Source organism: Zeus faber (assembly GCF_960531495.2).
Source record: "Zeus faber genome assembly, chromosome: 2".
In the NCBI taxonomy this organism is placed as follows: domain Eukaryota; kingdom Metazoa; phylum Chordata; class Actinopteri; order Zeiformes; family Zeidae; genus Zeus; species Zeus faber.
Genome location: NC_137189.1, coordinates 32566694 through 32584614, shown reverse-complemented (window position 1 = coordinate 32584614; position 17921 = coordinate 32566694). Strand labels below are relative to the sequence as shown.

General features: G+C 45.5%; 1 protein-coding gene across 1 annotated transcript in view; it reads left to right on the top strand.

Annotated features, from left to right (window-relative positions):
• nbeal1 (neurobeachin-like 1) overlaps positions 1 to 17921 on the top strand; it is a 66625-nt gene that overhangs the window by 13698 nt on the left and 35006 nt on the right. Inside the window, exons 4-15 of the mRNA XM_079996809.1 lie at positions 998 to 1079; positions 1352 to 1479; positions 2200 to 2282; positions 6958 to 7043; positions 8909 to 9260; positions 11373 to 11479; positions 12100 to 12183; positions 14845 to 14928; positions 15417 to 15515; positions 15648 to 16222; positions 16660 to 16792; positions 17493 to 17612. Of these exons, the coding sequence (XP_079852935.1) occupies positions 998 to 1079; positions 1352 to 1479; positions 2200 to 2282; positions 6958 to 7043; positions 8909 to 9260; positions 11373 to 11479; positions 12100 to 12183; positions 14845 to 14928; positions 15417 to 15515; positions 15648 to 16222; positions 16660 to 16792; positions 17493 to 17612 (1933 nt within the window). The remainder of the gene's footprint in view (positions 1 to 997; positions 1080 to 1351; positions 1480 to 2199; positions 2283 to 6957; positions 7044 to 8908; positions 9261 to 11372; positions 11480 to 12099; positions 12184 to 14844; positions 14929 to 15416; positions 15516 to 15647; positions 16223 to 16659; positions 16793 to 17492; positions 17613 to 17921) is intronic.

Sequence of the window (17921 nt, the reverse complement as noted above, 5' to 3'; positions counted from 1 at the left end):
GCAGCTGCGGAGCTCGGGGTGGGGGGGGCTTCGGGGCCCTTTCCACTGCTTGGAGGCACCACGACATAATTCTGACCTTATACACCAGAACCAATTGGGATAAGTCCCGTACACTCACCGGTGGACACTTCTCTCTCTCACACACACACACACACACACACACACACACACACACACACACACACACACACACACACACACACACACACACACACACACACACACACACACCCCAACACCAACACCTGCTTTGAACACACCCCAGCACCCTCATTTACTGCCATAACTATGACAGGAAGAGGCCACGTGACCAATTGTTGTTCCAGTTTTCCTGAACCTGAGTAACTGTTTTTCAATCCATGTTATCGTCCGATGTGACAAATAACCTCTTGTTTCTATGTTTATTTGTTTCACCCGTGGTGATTCTCCTCCTCTCGGAGTTGTGATTAGTTGTGTATAGACCCAAACAGGGTAAAATAGTTCATCCAAAAGGGGGGTTGGTGGTGGTTCTGTGTAACAAAATTGTGCTCTTGAAATCCCACAGGTCGTCAACAGGACAGAGTTATTGCAGCAGTTCTTGACGATTAAAGAATTAATAAAGAGTTGCATTGCAAGTTGAGAAGTTGAACTCCACTTGCAGACTAACTGTCCTAGATGCAATGCCACACAAATAGTCTGTGTTGTATGCCCAGCATGCTGACAGCACAGGTTAAAAATAAATAAAGAAAATACAAATAAATAAAACTGCATTTTGTAATTGCTGCAGTACATCCAAAGAAAAACGTTAGCTCCAACAAGTTGCTAGTAGGAAGCGGTGCAACTTCCTGTTTCTAGTCTCTTACATTAGTCCAGATGTAGCCAAAAGAGCGGATTTGCAGAAGCGCTGAAGAGCCAATAAAACCTGTAAAGCCCGATTTTTGCAATATTTTACTATAATGACTGTCTGACTCCAGTGTGAGCTAAATTATCACTCCTGCGTTACCGTTCATTCTAACAGGAACCTGTCCAATGTGGAGGAGATCGGTACCTGCTCTTACATCAACCACGTCATCACCATGACAACCCTCTACATCCAGCAGGTTTGGCTCAATCCCACTTTACCCTGGCTCCTCCTACTCTTATTTGTTGTCTTATCGAGTCACATTATTAGCACACAAAGAAACCTATAAATAAATCAAATACAACCAAACAACGTTGGTCAAGCTTCACATCCAACCCTTAATTTGCAATAGAGACATTATTCAGAGATTGAAAAATAGTGTTAATAACACAAGTCCATGAAGCGATAATCATATTGTGTAATCTCTTCCGCCTTGACCTTTTTCTGTCTGTCCACGTCCGGATTTTGCAGCTGAAAAGCAAGACCAAAGAGAAGGAGATGGCGGACCAGACGCAGGCTGAGGAGTTTGTCCGTCACGCGCTGGCCTTCTGCGAGAGCCTCTATGACCCCTACCGCAACTGGAGGCATCGCTGCTGTGGGTAAGTCAACCCACGGTGAAACTTAAAGAAACTCAATTCACTCAATTAAATGAACATAAAAACAGCTTCTGTGCAATGGAAACTCATTCAATTCAAGCTTTATTTTCTCTCAGGAGCGTTTAACTGTGAAGGCTGCATACATTACTTAAAAAAAAAAAACACGTGCCAAAAAATATACACTAATTATTGAAGCATGATGGAGGTGGATGCAACGTTTGATATGTTCCTCTTCATTTTGTCACTTGTACCAGTATAAAACACTAACATTATATTATTATTTTCAACCCGCACAGAGATTATTATATCCTTACTCACACAGAGACAGACGGGATTCACAGAGAACCGTCTTATAATTCACACAGAATTAGCACAGCCACAGTCCGGTATCTTATCTCATCTTAGCGAGTCTGAGTCAAAGTCTTTAAGGTGGTGAGACCGACTCGAGACCAGTGAGGCTGAAACTACAAAACAGTGTCAGTCAAAGTGGAAACTCATGGCTGTAATTGTGCCATTTCAAGAAAACTGAGAAAAATGAGTCAAGTCGTAAAAATTAGTCCAGACATAAGTCCTTACAAACATCACTGCAGCCTACTCAGGACTAGCACAAGTGTAAGTGTAGTGTAACAATACGGCAGCAGGACTTTGGATATATATAAACAGCAAGATGGCGGGGAACCTGTAAAAAAAACCTTGCGTCCAATAAATGTGTCTTCCCTCCAGGGAGCATGTGGGCACGGTGGAGAGGAGCAGACAGAAGTTCAAGGCGGCTGTGCTCACCGTCGAGTTCATTCCCTTCTTCTACCGTGAGTCCATCTCTCTGTAAACCCCCCCCATCCATCCTTTCCTCCATCTCACTTGTCTCTCTGTGTTATGTAATAATGCCTCATTTTGTAATAACTTGCCAAAATGTAATAAATTTGACCTTTTAAAATCCCTGTAAAGCAACGATAAATATCTCTTCTGAGTCTGTCACACCTCAGAAAAATGTGTGATTAACCACCCAGCCAAGTTTGAATGATTAAAAAAATAATAATAATAAATGCCAAGTGTATAAAAAATGAGGTTTCAAAATTGTGGAGAAAATAAGGCACTTCCCTCCGAGACGGTGTGTTAGCTGAAGGCCAAAAATCACACCCGATCGCGGGAGAGGTGCAGCTTCTCTGAAGTGTCAAATACCACTAACATACATACACAAACCCAAGATTTTCAGTGTTGTGATTTTGTTCTGAAGTTACAAATAAAACATGAGGAAATGGGATGTTTGTTGCGGGGAGCGTGGTGGCTCCCCCAGCGCCGTGCGCTCCCGGGGAGCCAGCCGGAACAGCTGTGGAGCTGTCAGGTGGGACTCACAGTGCCCCGCGGTCCAGCAGCGCTCTGAACGGAACGGAACGGAACTGAAATGTGAATCCGGAGACTGAGCTGTTATGTACATCCTGGCATCCAGGGAAGATGCATTTGGGGGAAGAAGGCACCATAGCTAGATCGCAAACTGGTGTAGGCTGTAGTCATCCTTGATTGAGCGGGAAAACCACTGACGCTTATGCGTCTAACTCCACAATTCAATACTACAATGTTGAGTCTTTTCACATGTTTTCATCAATTACTTTGTAACATGTTTAATATAGTCACCTTCCTAAAATAATGGCATAAGTCATTTTTTCAGGTTTTTCAGAAAACACAAAAAACTGAACCAAACAAATTATATTTATAAATTATTTCATTCATAAAGATTATGAAAATAGATGATTATTGACATACTGAGGAGGAAGGCGATTTTACCAGAGGTGGCCACCATCATGAGGAGATGATTTAGGCCAAAAAAATCACTTTTGTCAAAAAATGACTTATGCCATTATTTTAGGAAGGCGACGATATGTTAAGAAACAAATCTCGGAATTGACTTTACAGGGACTTTAATATAATGGCTTGCCCCTTTTTGTAATAAACTTCATTTTGAATATATATATATATATATATATATATATATATATATATATATATATATATATATATATATATATATATATATAAAATTGTATTATTATAATTTTTTTTTTACATAATTTATCTCTCTCTCTCTCTTCTCTCCTCTTTTTTCTCTCCTCTCTCTCTCTCTCTCTCTCTCTCAAACTTCAGTGAGCTTTATTTGCATGACCATAAGTAAACAAACAAAGTTTGAATATTGTAAACATAGTTTGTATATTGTATACTTATATACTGTACATACATATGCATTTGTACATGTCTTATACGTACCTACGTATGCATGGGCCAAGTGCCACCGGAAGACAGTGTACCCCGCAGCGGTTTGGGGGCTGGGGTCTGCAGCTCTCCCAATAGCATCGGCATCTTGTTTTGATCAGTGATGTGGCCGAACTGGGGGTGTTTTTTTTTTTTTTTTTTTAATTTGTTGAAATATTTGGTTCTGATTGTTTGGAGGTTTGTGCACTCTGTCAGGAAGTGCAACTCTGCCTACCTTGTTCTGGTCACACCGGCAGAGTCGCCCCTTTGTTTACCGGTAATTAATCTTTTTTAGATTTTTGATCAGTAGTGGTATTTGTCCTAATTCAGCCCTACAGGCGTTGGTTGTAGTTTTTGTGTGCACTTGTAGGATTGGATTGCAGAACTCTACGTGCATGATTTCAATTGGTTGTTTTGTTGTTGTTGTTAAAGTTTTGGTGTGCGAGAGAACCCCTAACCTCACGGCTACAGTGGAGAATTGATTCCAATATTAATGCAGCGCTTAATTCTCTCCCTCTCCCTCCGCCTTTGTGTTCTCACTCTGTTCCCCAGCAGTGGAGATGGGCTGATAGAGCCTAGTTGCTGGTTGCTGTCAAGGCTCTTCACAGATACTGGCGGGCATTTAAAAACAAAGCAATCCTGTGTGTGTGTGTGTGTGTGTGTGTGTGTGTGTGTGTGTGTGTGTGTGTGTGTGTGTGTGTGTGTGTGTGTGTGTGTGTGTGTGTGTGTGTGTGTGTGTGTGTGTGTGTGTGTGTGTGTGTGTGTGTGTGGTTGATGCGGTATCAGCACCAGAGATAACATCCCCAAGGCCCACTCGAGCGATCTGACAGCTACTGTCTGTGGGATATCTGTTTTTAGCCGCCTTCTGTTTATTCACACGAGGGATGTGAAATTTCACAGTTCGATACGGTACCTACCAAAATACAGCGGTATACAGTATTTCACAGTATACATTTTTCCCCCCTTCATTTTCTGTATATTAAATTAATAAAAAGTTTATATTAAAAGAGAAAAACACATGGTAAAGCCTCTGACGCAGCGCAGCATGGGAAGGCGCTTGGCGGTGCTCCCAAATTCACCGGAGAGGCAAAATAAGCGAAAATAAATAGATCGAAAATATAAACATGGGAAAACTGGCACAGGAGTTGGGAACCAGCGCACACACACTGCACACCCGCACACCGCTGTCTGGAGGAGATATAAATAAAAACTCCACTCCAGTTCTCTGATACCTCTTTTCCACTGCGGACATTGGCGCATACATAGGCAGGAATATCCGTGAATCATTCGATCATTTCATATACGATTTAGAATCCAAAAACAGAAGTTATTGACTTTTGACAAGCCAGCCTCCGAACCACAGGAGCGTCTCTGCTCCATGCTGCCAAAGCACCGGGCCCGATGTGTGCGCGCTCCACTTAGGTTTACGTTTTAAGTTTTTAATTTTCCATACAAATAAATTCCATATGAAAGAAATTCAATTTCTGTGGTCGCAGCTGATTCAGACAATAACTTTACAATGAGGGTTAGAAGAACACATAAAGTCACAACAACGAAAAGGAAAACATCAGTGATATATTTTTTTACACGCAATACATGAACGCCTTTACACAATGAAGATTACAAATAATCAATAACAAATCCAAAACAGCTCTGAGCGGAGAGTGAGAGAGGCAGGAAGCGGCTCTCCACTCTGATCGATTCAGAGCTGGGGATCAGTTTCGAACACGGTGAAGTACACTGAGACCGTTTCAATGGTGTGTGTGTGTGTGTGTGTGTGTGTGTGTGTGTGTGTGTGTGTGTGTGTGTGTGTGTGTGTGTGTGTGTGTGTGTGTGTGTGTGTGTGTGTGTGTGTGTGTGTGTGTGTGTGTGTGTGTGTGTGTGTGTGTGTGTGTGTGTACGCACGCACGCACGCACGCACGCCGGCGTAGCGCGTGTACGCAGGTGTAGCGTGTGTACGTACGCAGGTGTAGTGTGTATACGCACGCGGGCGTTGTGTGCCTGTAGGCATGCGGGCGTTGTGCACGTGTACGTGTACACGTGCTACACTGGCGTGCGTACACAAGCAACGCCCGCACACACACACACACACACACAGGCGCGCGTAGTGCACGCATGCGCGAGTAGTGTGTGTGTTCGCGTGTGTGTTTTCACATGCTTTCACATGTTTTGTAAGACCCATGTTTCAGCTTGTCTCAGTTCTTATTGTCTGTGTGTAAAGGTTTTTTGTCTGGTTGTTATGTGGCTATGCCATTGTTTGCACTGCAAATAACACCCTCATACTGTAGTTCTAGTGCAGTGGTACTCAACCTTTCCCAGCTCAGGAGCCACATTAACAAAAAATATTTTCCAAGAGCCAAATCTCTGAAACGTCCCTTCCCTCCATTAAACCATTATGCATTTAAAAATAAGACTACTAGTAATATGTTAAGGAATGAAAAGCATGATGTTTGCAATAATTGCAATTTATTATTATTTTCATCACCATATCATTATTACCATGTTTTTATTACCATTGCAACCACAAATGTATTATGTATTATTATACACAAATTATGTACAAATGTATACAGGTAGACGGCAAACTGGAAGTTACATAGAGAAAGCGACGAGCCGACTCTACTGTGCATGTCTGCTGCGGCTGCTGCGGTAGATGCTGTGTTCTTTGGAATATCACACTTAAATTAAGTTAAATGGCGTAAATAAAATCCGTGGATTGATATAAAAGTTTTTGGTTTTTTTTTCTATTTATTTATTGCATGGAGGCTGTTGTGGTGCTTGTACCGTGGATGCCGATGGAGGATTTGGACACAGTGGTCTTGCAGGGTGCGTTTGGGGTTGTGGTGATAAGTTGCGGCTCCAGATCATTACTTATATACGGTAATAATATAATTAGATACAAATAATTAACAATATAACTGCCAGTGAAAACCTGGCGATCAGCCGATGAGCACTCAGTTAACAGATCATTGATCACTACCAGGAAACAGATCTGTATAGATGCGTGCTCTCTCGCAGCCATCATGGGATGATGTGTGGGAAATTCAGTTTTGAATTCCGCGGACAGTGTCTCAGTCAAAAATTATTTAAATACTCTTTCACTTTTTTTTAAATTTGATTTTAAATAACACTTCAAAGAGCCGCAAGTAGTCATAAATCAGCTGTGGGTTGAGTATCACTGATCGTGCGTGTGTCTGCGTGTGTGTGTGTGTGTGTTTGTGTGTGTGTGTGTGTCAGAGTGCTTCCAGGAGAGCGAGCACCTGAAGGACAGCCTGAAATGCTGCCTGCTGCACCTGTTTGGAGCCATCGTGGCAGGAGGACAGGTGAGGCCCGTGGGAGTGGGGACGGGTGTTTGACCGGTCAGGTCACAGGGTTGGTCATTGGGCCTCAGTCTCAAAGCTTTTCTGAAAATGTTTTTCTTACTTTTATTTGTGACAGAAGTATTTCTGGAAGGGAAAAAAAATGCCAACGAGGGTTCCCTGAAACATGCAGACTGGGCGGAGATTTTGGCACTAATGTCATTGATTTTTCATAAAGAATAAAAGACGAATAAGCCTTGTCCAACATAAACAATGGACTTTATGATGGTCATAAGTACGCTTTCGGACCAATTCTGACTGGATGCGCATTTTGCAAATGAGGTGGATGATGGAAGACTTCTTCATCACAATATGTCAAATTTCCTGGCTGTCAGACCGAAGCTGGAGCTTTCAAGTCAAACTTCAAATATTTCAGACCTCATATGGTATGTTGATAATCATCATCCTATCACGTCATGAAATTTTACAGGGTAGGTTCTCTGTTTTTCAACCCAGGCGTCATTAAAATGTTGGTTCCCCTCATTTCTATGTATATTTATGGTAGTAAGAGAAACGTACCACTCGGCAGCTTCTCACTGTGCTTCAATGCAGTCCAATGAGGAAAACTTTGCAAGACTCACAACAAAAGCATTGAATCTCCTTTTCTAAAACGGAACCAACATTGTAATAAGGCCTGGGTTAAAAAATAGAGAACCTATCCTTTAATATCATCACAGTACAAAATCACTAGTATCAACCCGACTGAGTTGTGACACAGAAGCTCTTCTAGACATGGGGTAGGTGACACGGATCCTCCCTGGATCCCTATTGATTCCCTGTCAGCTAAATATAAAGTGTGTGTGTGTGCGTGCGTGCGTGCGTAAAAGCATATCTCTTATTACTGTGTAAAGAGAAGACAACGGACTCTGAACAAGAGGAGATCACAGTAAAAATAAGCCTTCAAGTCATATGCAATGAGTGGCTGACTGTAGGTTAGAAGCTTTTAATTTGTACAACCACCACTGAAGGGGTTAATAATCCAAAAGCCTTGAGAAGCCTGATGTGTCCGTAAATAATATTTTAGATGTATATTTTTTCTTATTATTATACCATAACACTAGATATGTCAGTTACTAGGATGGTAAAATGCAGAGAAATGCATTTTGTTGCCTCAGTACTTGTACTCTGTGCAATGACAATTAGTTGAAACTAATTAAATCTAATCATAAAAAGGTTTATTTCTCCATATTACAACTGAAAAGTAGTGAACAGATGATAATTGGATACATATTTTTCTTACAGAGTAATGGTTCATAGCTATAGCAGTAGACTTTTAGAGTCGGTAATGTACGTCCACATGGTTGGTGTGTATTAAGAAGGTACGTTCGGCTTTGGAACATTTGTATTTCGTGGCTCCATTTTTTTTGTATGTTATCCGAGTGACAGTATCACAGGTAAAATCATAAATAGGAAGACGATGAGGGTCAAATCCCATCACAATCCACTAAAATTAGCATTTTGGCCTAATTGCGTTCACCTAATTTATTTCTCTCTTTTTTTTTTTCTTTCTTTTCTTTCTCTCTCTTTTTTTCTTGTCTTTCTTTCTGTACATTTGTCTCTCTTTCTCTCTCTCTCTCTCTTTCTGCCTGTCTGTCCATCTTTCTTTGTCCTCGTCTATTTTTCTATCTTTCATTCCCTACTGTATTTCTTTCTTTCTTTCTATCTTTCTTTCTTTCTTTCTGTATGTTTTCTGTTTTTCTTTCTGTCTGTCTTTCTTTATGCTATTCTCTCTTTCCATCTTTCTTTCTTTCATCGCTCCCTGTCTATTTCTCTTTGTTTGTCTTTCTTTCTATCTTGTCCTCTTCCTTCCTTCTCTTCCCCCTGGGCAGAGGAATGCTCTGCAGGCCATCTCCCCGGCCACCATGGAGGTTCTGATGCGTGTCCTGGCAGACTGCTCCCTGGGGGCCGGGACGGGGGACTGGGACAGTGAGGCCCCGGAGCGTCGGGCGGTGCTGACGCTGGGCTGCCTGCGGGAGGTGGTGCAGCGGCTGCTGGCCTCCAGTTCTGACCAGCGGCAGGTGGAGATCGCCTCAGTGCTCGACAACTACTTCAAGCTGCTCAACTCAGACCCGGCCACCACGGCGACTCAGCAGCACAACCAGCAGCTGGCCAAGGGACGGGGCCTGCCGCTGGGCCATCGCTGGGAGAGCCGCTTTGTGGCCCTGCAAATACACATGCTCGGTAGGATTCCTGGGGTGTGTGTGTGTGTGTGTGTGTGTGTGTGTGTGTGTGTGTGTGTGTGTGTGTGTGTGTGTGTGTGTGTGTGTGTGTGTGTGTGTGTGTGTGTGTGTGTGTGTGTGTGTGTGTGTGTGTGTGTGTCCGTCCACTGGTGAGTGTACGGGACTTGTCCCAATTAGTTCTGGTGTATGAGGTCGGTATTATATCGTAGCACCTCCAAGCAGCGGAATAGACACCCCACGACCGCAGGAAAGCCCCAAGCACCCCGCCCTGCAGCCACAGAAGACCCCCCCAGAGACGCCGGAAGTCCGGGGAGCAACACCCACACCCGGCCCCCGACCCCCACGTGCAGGCACAAGATGCAGCCGCAGAACCCGGGCCGTGGACGCCACGCACAGACCGCGGGCCTGGAGCCAGGCCCCGCGGCGACAGATCAACACCCCGCTCGACCAGCACCGCACAAGGGCGAGGATTGCCCCACTGCAACCGGCCAAACACTCTATCCAGCCGCATGCCCCGGGCGTGTAGCCGAGTGTGCTCAGTGCAGGACACCTGGAAGTAACCCCCTCCCCCCCGCCGCCGAGACCCACAGGCTGCCAGATATGTGGGCCCTCCAACACCCGGGCACCCGCTGCAGAGAAGCCACACAGCGGGAAGATTGGCCGACAGCCGCCTCCGTACCCAACCCACACCCACGACAGCAAGTAGCCTCCAAGGGGCACGGAAGGCACTTGGCGGTGCTCTCCGCCGCCCAGCCGGGTGGCAGCATGCCGGAAACCACCTGGCACCAGACGCATGCTGCCAGGACCCCAACCCCCGCCCCTGTCGGCCCCCCGGCCAACCAGACCCCCACACCAACCCACCAGCACCCTGCCACCCCGGAAAACCCTTTGGCTCAATGTGTGCTGTTTGCAATTGCAGTTACAATTGCGTGGCGTGGGGGAGGGAATCCTCCAAGGAAGTCGAACACGACTCACTTGTAAAGTGCTGTTCAGAGTAAGATTTATGTGCGAAGGTATGTGTTCTAAGCTAATATGAATTTAATACAATTTTGAGACGGACGAAGAACACGTCGGGGCAGGAGCGTGACAGGCAAGATTGAGCCGCCCGCCACATTCCTATCCACATAGCTCGTACCCAGCCAGTCCCGCAAACCCTAGGCCTATTGTGTGGTGTCTGTGCTGAGTATGAGTTCTGGAACTGGGAGAGAGCACAACCAGATCAATGCAGGGGTGCAGCGGCCACACAGATCCCACCCCGGACCGATCGTGCCCCAGCGCGCCCCCCAATCCTTCTTACCCGGAGGCACTCAAGACACAGCGACCAGCCACTGGCACAGTGCAGCCCGCCATGCTCCCTCATCAGGCCTCTGACAAGCCCCCTACCCACCGCACGTGGGGACCACAGAAAGGAGGGTGGCAGACGGCCCCCACCCACAGCCCAGCCCACCAGCGACGAGCGCCAAAGAACAGGCACCCAGGCAGCCCGGTGCAGCGACAGAAGTCCGCCCCACCGAAGGAGACCACATGGGGAGCCCCTCACCGAGCACACCCGGCCAGGCTCAGTTCCCTGCCCGGGTCACAGGACCAGACGACACGTCTAACCAGCCATGGCATGACGGGCCACCCCTGTGTTGGGTGATATGAGCTCTGTGCAAAATCTTATTTTGGAAGAGTTGCATTTTGGAATTACGGGTCATCGAAAAGGTGTCCTTGTAAATAAACTACGATATCACGTTGATATCGGTGGAAACAGCAGTAATAGCAGTCAGTAAATCTTTAGAATTACGACGCCCGCGATTCGTTTCTAGAAATTACACCTTTATGGATTTAGAGATGCATTCAAAAAGACATGCGCACCTTTATTGTCAAAAACTGAAAATAAATTATGCACAATAATGATGCTTAGACCACAATAAGTATGTTAGTATATGTTAGTTGTAAATGTTGTCATCATAATACTGTAATAAATAAATTATTACAATGTTACTGGGAGAGATGAATAATGCTTTGGGTGTGTTACTGCAGAGGTGATGGTGGTGGATTTGTGGGGGGAAAAAATTAACAAAATTAGGTGTAGGTTAATTTTTGCCTTTATTTTCCCTCTCTTTCACAGACACTATCAGGGACATGTTCCTGTGCTCGGACAGACCCGTCCTCCAAGCCATCTTCCTCAACAGTAACTGTTTTGAGCATCTGACGCGGCTTCTACAAAACAGCAAGGTAAAGGAAAATCAATTACAATAACACCAGGTCTCTTTCCCATGATGCCTTTGAGACACAAATACTCTTATAACCATCTAGGACTTATTCACAGCAAGTTAGGGGAAAGCATAAGAAATAGATCCAGTTTTGAATGTACTAGTCTTCCAATAATGGCGTTATTAACATGGTAATGCTACTTAGCATAGCCACAGTGCAGGTTGTTGACCTCCCCACACACACAGATACACACACACACACACACACACACACACACACACACACACACACCACCCACCCCACACCTCTCCCCTTGCCAGATTTCATTGCCCCCCTCTCCACTCTATAACTAATGTCCCTGCGTTGACCCCCTCCAACACCTCTGCACCTCCATCTCCTCTCCCTCGTTCACGTCTTCTCCTCCAATGTGTAATTTCCACCCCTATATGCCTGTTATGTGCCCCTGTTGTGTGTGTGTGTGTGTGTGTGTGTGTGTGTGTGTGTGTGTGTGTGTGTGTGTGTGTGTGTGTGTGTGTGTGTGTGTGTGGGTTTGCGTGTGTGCGTGTGTGTGTGGGTTTGCGTGTGCGTGTGTGTGTCTGCGTGTGCGTGTGTATACGTGCGTGCGCGTGTATGCTTGTCAGCTGATTAACGCTAGGTGCACGGCGGCAGACAAGGACCAGAAAGATATAGCCAACAACAGGTTACTGACAGAGGGGAACACTCAGGTACCACCGAGAACAACAACCCCACCCCCCAACACCACCAATCCAACCTAACCCCACCCAACCCCAATGTGATGCTTTACCCTGTCACCCACCCAACCCCATCTCCTGCTATCCCCACCTCCTGCTATCCCCACCACCCAACACAGCCAGACGGGCACTCCACAGCAAGACCCCTATTGTGTTTAAGGTTTTTAGTTTTTGGGGAAACATTCTTTTTATCTATCTTCCCCAGATTCAGATGAGAATGTCCAGATTAGATGAGATGAGAATGTGAAATACCAATTTCATCCTTGTGTGTTCATCCAGATAGTGGTGGGCTGCATGCTAACTGTGTTAGCTCAATGCATGGCTGCAGAGGGAATCCACTAGCCTAGCTCCTGTGAAATAAGGGAAATAAAGCTGTATAGCTGTGTAGCTCTGTATCTCAAAAGTTGAGTTATTCTGAAGTGGTTTTGACGCATAGCCATTTATGATGATAGGCATTTAAGACTTAAAGCAGCCTGTGAAGCTCAACGCGTAGATGGGGGCTTTAGCCTTGCCAGTTCAGTCAACTTCCCAAGTTCCCAAATTCCCAGTGAACTACGGCAGTAATGGAGAGCGAGTGGAGGATCGGTGAAGGACGGTGTGTCGGCATTGTTCCACAGTTGTAGGATACCTACCGTATATGTGCAGAAACAAATTGAAACTCACAGATTTTTATTTTTTATGAATCTACCGTGAATAGACATTTAAAAGTCTCGACCCCGAATATAAGACGACGCCACTTTTTCCAGCCGTATTTCCAGGAAAAAAAACAAACCCTGTCTTATATTCGGGTCAATACGGTAGCTCAAATACACTGGAGGTGGCCAATTAAGCAAAATACCCTTGGACTGAACACTCACCTGCATGGCACACCTGGCAACCTGCTCATGAACCGTAACACAGGCCCTCTCTCCCCCCATCTGCTGCATGCAAACTACTCACTTTGGACATGGAGACGCATCTTTCAACGGCATGAGCTCTCCATTGATCCGGATAACGTGGAAGCACACACACGCACACGCACACACACACGCACACACACACACACACACACACACACACACACACACACACACACACACACACACAAAGTACCTTTGTCATGAAGCTCCTGTAATCTGATGCAGGTGCAAAGTGTAGCACAATTACGCGGCCTGTTTGGACGGTTGCCAGGTAACGCGCTCTGCTCCTGTGTCACGGGTGCAAATGTGAGCCCGAGCCGTCGCGGATGAAAGACAACAGTTGACTCGCGAGTACGGAGATCAAAGGCAATCGAAGGTCACGGAGAATAAAGAGGCAGCGGACTTTAAACATTCAAAAAAAACTAAACATGGTAGATAGACACCAAACGGCTCTTTTCGGTGCCGCCGTCTCGCTGTGGAGTGACCTCTTTACCTCGGAGGCGGTCACATCTTTCTTCTTTTACTTCCCTCCATTTTCAATCCCGTCCACATCCCACCCCCCCCCCCCCCCGATTCTTTGGAGCTCCATCGGAATGGTGTCTGCACTTTAAGGTGGCCTGGACTTGTGGATGACGTCTCATTGAGGATTCCCTTTTTTTTTTTTTTTTTTTTTTCATTTTTATTTATTGTATTTATCTTTTATTTTTCTCAACACAGTCCCCCTCCAGCCAGTCCAAGATGTTCTCTAAACGTCAACTTAGCTGCTGTTTGCGAGACGCCGATCTAAATGCTAATTTTTATACCAAACAGCCATGTTGTAGCATAAGGACAGAGCTGGATGGAGACGTGATCTGCTTCTTGTTTCGTTTGTCACAGCTTGGTTTTTGTGTTTTTTACAGGTTGGGTTATTGTCTGTGTGGGAGTGTGTTCAGCCGCCTTCATGCCGAATCCCACAACGGATCCAAGCCGCCATCTTTATGGATGAAAGACAGTTGAAAACATTCTTTATATAGTGTCCGCGAGTGCACAAATAAATAAATACACACAATTCATTCATATACAAAAATTTTTTATTCATAGTGAATATGGAAACACGCAATGTTTACATGAGCAGCGTTGTTATTATATAACTTACTTAGTTTTATGCTAGATTCCAATAATGCCAACTCTCCTTTAGAAACAAATGGACATCCAGCCGAAATAATCAGCGTTTGTGGGATTCCGTGTAAAGGTGGCTTTTGTTGTTGTTGTGTTATGAAGGTGTGTTGTCTTTGAGCCGGCAGGTGGGTATGTTTTTTTTTGTTTTATTTTTGTCTTTTTTTGTTTGTTTGTTTTTTTGTAACAAATTACCCGGACACCCTTGAGGTGGATCACGGCTACAGCAGCCTCTGCTTAATCACTCACAGAGAATTGGGAAACGCTAAACTTGTTTTATACGCTCAAATATGCACACACAAATATGGACAACGCACCAAGGTATCCGTGTGAAAGTGTCCCCTGGGTGTGATGTGCATGCTGTGTGTTGGTAACCATCGTTTATTCGGTCTCATATGGGGATTAATGTAAACAAACTGCGACTTTTTCCATCATTATTTCATCATCACAAGCACTTACGCTGACTGTTGCTTTTTCCTGGTGTGTGTGACATTTGGGGGATGCTGGCGGTACCTTGGCTCCACACTGGAATCAAACTTGGATGGATTCTGACATGTGGCTGCCATATTGCCTTTTTCAGGTCTTTCAGGGCCGACTGGACTCCCTGGCCGTGGCGACTATCAAAGCCTTGACAACGGTGATGCACAAATCACCGTCTGCAAAGGTAAAGCCTCCGTGTGAGCGAGTGGATGAACCCCGGCAGTTAGAGCCTTAGATATTTTCCAGGGAGGCCCAGAACTTTGGGCAAAGAAAAAATATAGGTCCACTCCTGATTGAAGTGAATATCAACCGGGAGATATGTTTTCAATAAGTTTTAAGATCTTTAAAAGTATTGCCGGCGAAAGTTTGAGAAGCTTGATCGCAGCTTGGAAGATGGCTATGCAGAATCGGATCCGGTGGGAAATTAAATTCAACATTTTTCATGTCACCGTAATGCAATTCAGCTGATAAAGTAATTAAGACAAAAATAGATTTGTAACCCACATAGTCTGCCATTGAAATCCCCTGACTTGTAGGTGGGTCAAATCATCCCAAAAGGTTTTCCTAGCTTAAACCCTTGAGTGAATTTACTTATCTATGAACCTGATATCTTGGATTTGAGTCCATGAGATGAGGGTCACGGGCTTCACTCATGTCCTCTAACTCTTCCAGGAGGTTTTCAAGGAGCGGATCGGTTACAACCACCTGTTTGAGGTGCTGCTCTCCCTGGGCCAGCCTTCCAGACACCTCCTCAAAGAGCTCATGAACATGGTGAGAGTGTGTCTCAATCATGATGCTTGTCAGTGTGTGGTTCCACACCTATTCACGTGTGTGTGTGTGTGTGTGTGTGTGTGTGTGCGTGTGCGTGTGTCTGTGTGTGTGTCCGTCCATCCGTCCGTCCAGGCGGTGGAGGGGGAGCACACCTCGGTGGGCATCCTGGGCATCAGCAACGTGGAGCCCCTGCTACTGCTGCTCCAGTGGCTCCCAGAGCTGGACTCATCGGAGCTGCAGCTCTTCTCGGCCGACTGGCTGCGTCGCCTCTGCTGCCTGAACCGTCAAACCCGCGCTACCTGTGTCAACGCCACCATGGCGGTGCGTGCGCTGGCAACCCTGGAGCGCCACGGACGGCTGCACCGCGCCTGTGCAGAGAGCCTGCTGGGGCTTCTGGGCTCGCTGGGATCCCTGTCGCTGGGCGCCGGCGAGCTGCTGGCGCTGCTGCGCCTGCTGCGACCCCCGGAGCCGGGCCGTCCACACCCCTATGTGGGACCCGCCCTGCGTGCCCTCCTGGCCATGGTGCGCCAGCAGGGCCTGGAGTGCGCCGTGCAATACTTTGACCTGTCCCCCAGCATGGCCGGCGTCGCCGTGCCGACGCTGCAGCGCTGGCCCGGCTCAGCGTTCAGCTTCCTGGCCTGGCTGTCGCTGGACCAGGACCAGCAGGGGCCAGGCAGCAAGGGGGACAAGCGCAAGCAGCTGTACAGGTCAGAGGTGAAGGGAAGGAGTTAGGGATGGGGGATATACAGTAATGATGATATAATAATAACCTTTAATTGTATGGCGCTTTTCATACATAAAATGCAGCTCAAAGTGCTTTTAATTATTAATAGAAGGCAATGCAATATTAACAATAGGAAAAGCAAACAAGAAAAATGCATTTTATAAAAATTGGTAAATATATTATACTCATTTTCAAATTTAATTAATCAATTTAGACCTTGGTCATTCCTCAGCAAATCATTTGCAATCATTATTACTCCTCGCAGTAGTTTAAGGCCTTTTTCAATGGTTTCACGATAATTCCTCAGCAAATTATCACTCTTGAATTATTGCTCTTCCATTCACTTACTGCTATGGTTCACTTCGCACATGGTTTTATAGTGGCTGAAGGGCTTCTTTTTTTTGTTGTTTGTTTTGTTAGCTTCTTCACCCCAGGGGGGACGGGGTTTGAGGCCTTCATCAGCTCGGCGGGGCTACTGGTGGTGGCTGTATGCACCAAGAAGGAGTACGTCACCGTCATGCTGCCGGACTACTGCTTCTGCGACTCCCTCTGGGTGAGTCGACACTTTCAGTCACAGTGTGCGTTCCAGGTTTTATAGGGCTGCCGGAAAGTCTTCGTAATTGTAGGTAGGTGTAGTCACGAGTTTATTTCTATAGCGGTTAATCACAGCCTGAAAGAGGTTTACAGGCCTGCATTTGGCAGACAAGACTTGGGTGGTACCCCCCCTTTCGAACTCTGCCACCTCCCTCCAAATAGGGGAAGAGGGATTCCCCTTCTGGGTGCATAATGGTGGCCAAACACAATAGAGATTATGTTTGATGGATCAAATTTTATCCAGCTTAACAGTTGTTTTTTTCTCAAAGAATCAGAATCAGTTTATTCCGACAAAAGCATCTGCTAAATGACATAATGTACCGTAATGTAAAGTACATTTTCAAATACGAGAAGTTTGTCGTGGTGAAGATTGGTGCACTGCTGTAAATAAAAATAAAAAAATGCTGTCAAATAATCTTAACAGTTTGAAAAGAAAATAGCTAAATTTGCAAAAATAGCCAATTAATCAAAATTGCAGTGCTGTACTAACAATTTCATTTGTTAGTACAGCACTGCAATTTTGATCTTGCAACACAAGAGGTAATTTCCACTGCAGGTTAGGTTTAGTCCAACTGTGTGTGTGTGTGTGTGTATCTGTGTGTGTGTGTGTGTGTGTGTGCGTGCGTGTGTGCGTGTGCGCGTGTGCGTGTGTTCTGCAGCACAGCATCGGTGTGGTCCACGTGCCAGGGAAGAGGCCGTTTGGCCAGAGCCTCGTCTATATCTACGTGGACGGACAGCAGAAACTGTCCGCTCCTCTCAAGTACCCCACCATGACGGAGGTGAGGCCGTATTCTCGTCCGGATAAGAGTGAAAACTAATACAAATATCAATAAACAGTACGATACTGAACTGTACCGAAGATCTCCTGAACCTCATCCAACTGTCAGCTTTTTATCCAGCTTTGGATAAAAGCGTCTGCTAAATGTAAATGTAAATGTAAAATGTAAAACTGTGCAGTGGTGATAGTGCTTCTATCCTACATGTTTTAGTACTGTAGTATGATTAGGACCTATAATTACATACGTTAAGCACCACCAAGTTTATCACAAAACTTGGAAAATGAAAGGTCAGTTTATGACCGCATGGTT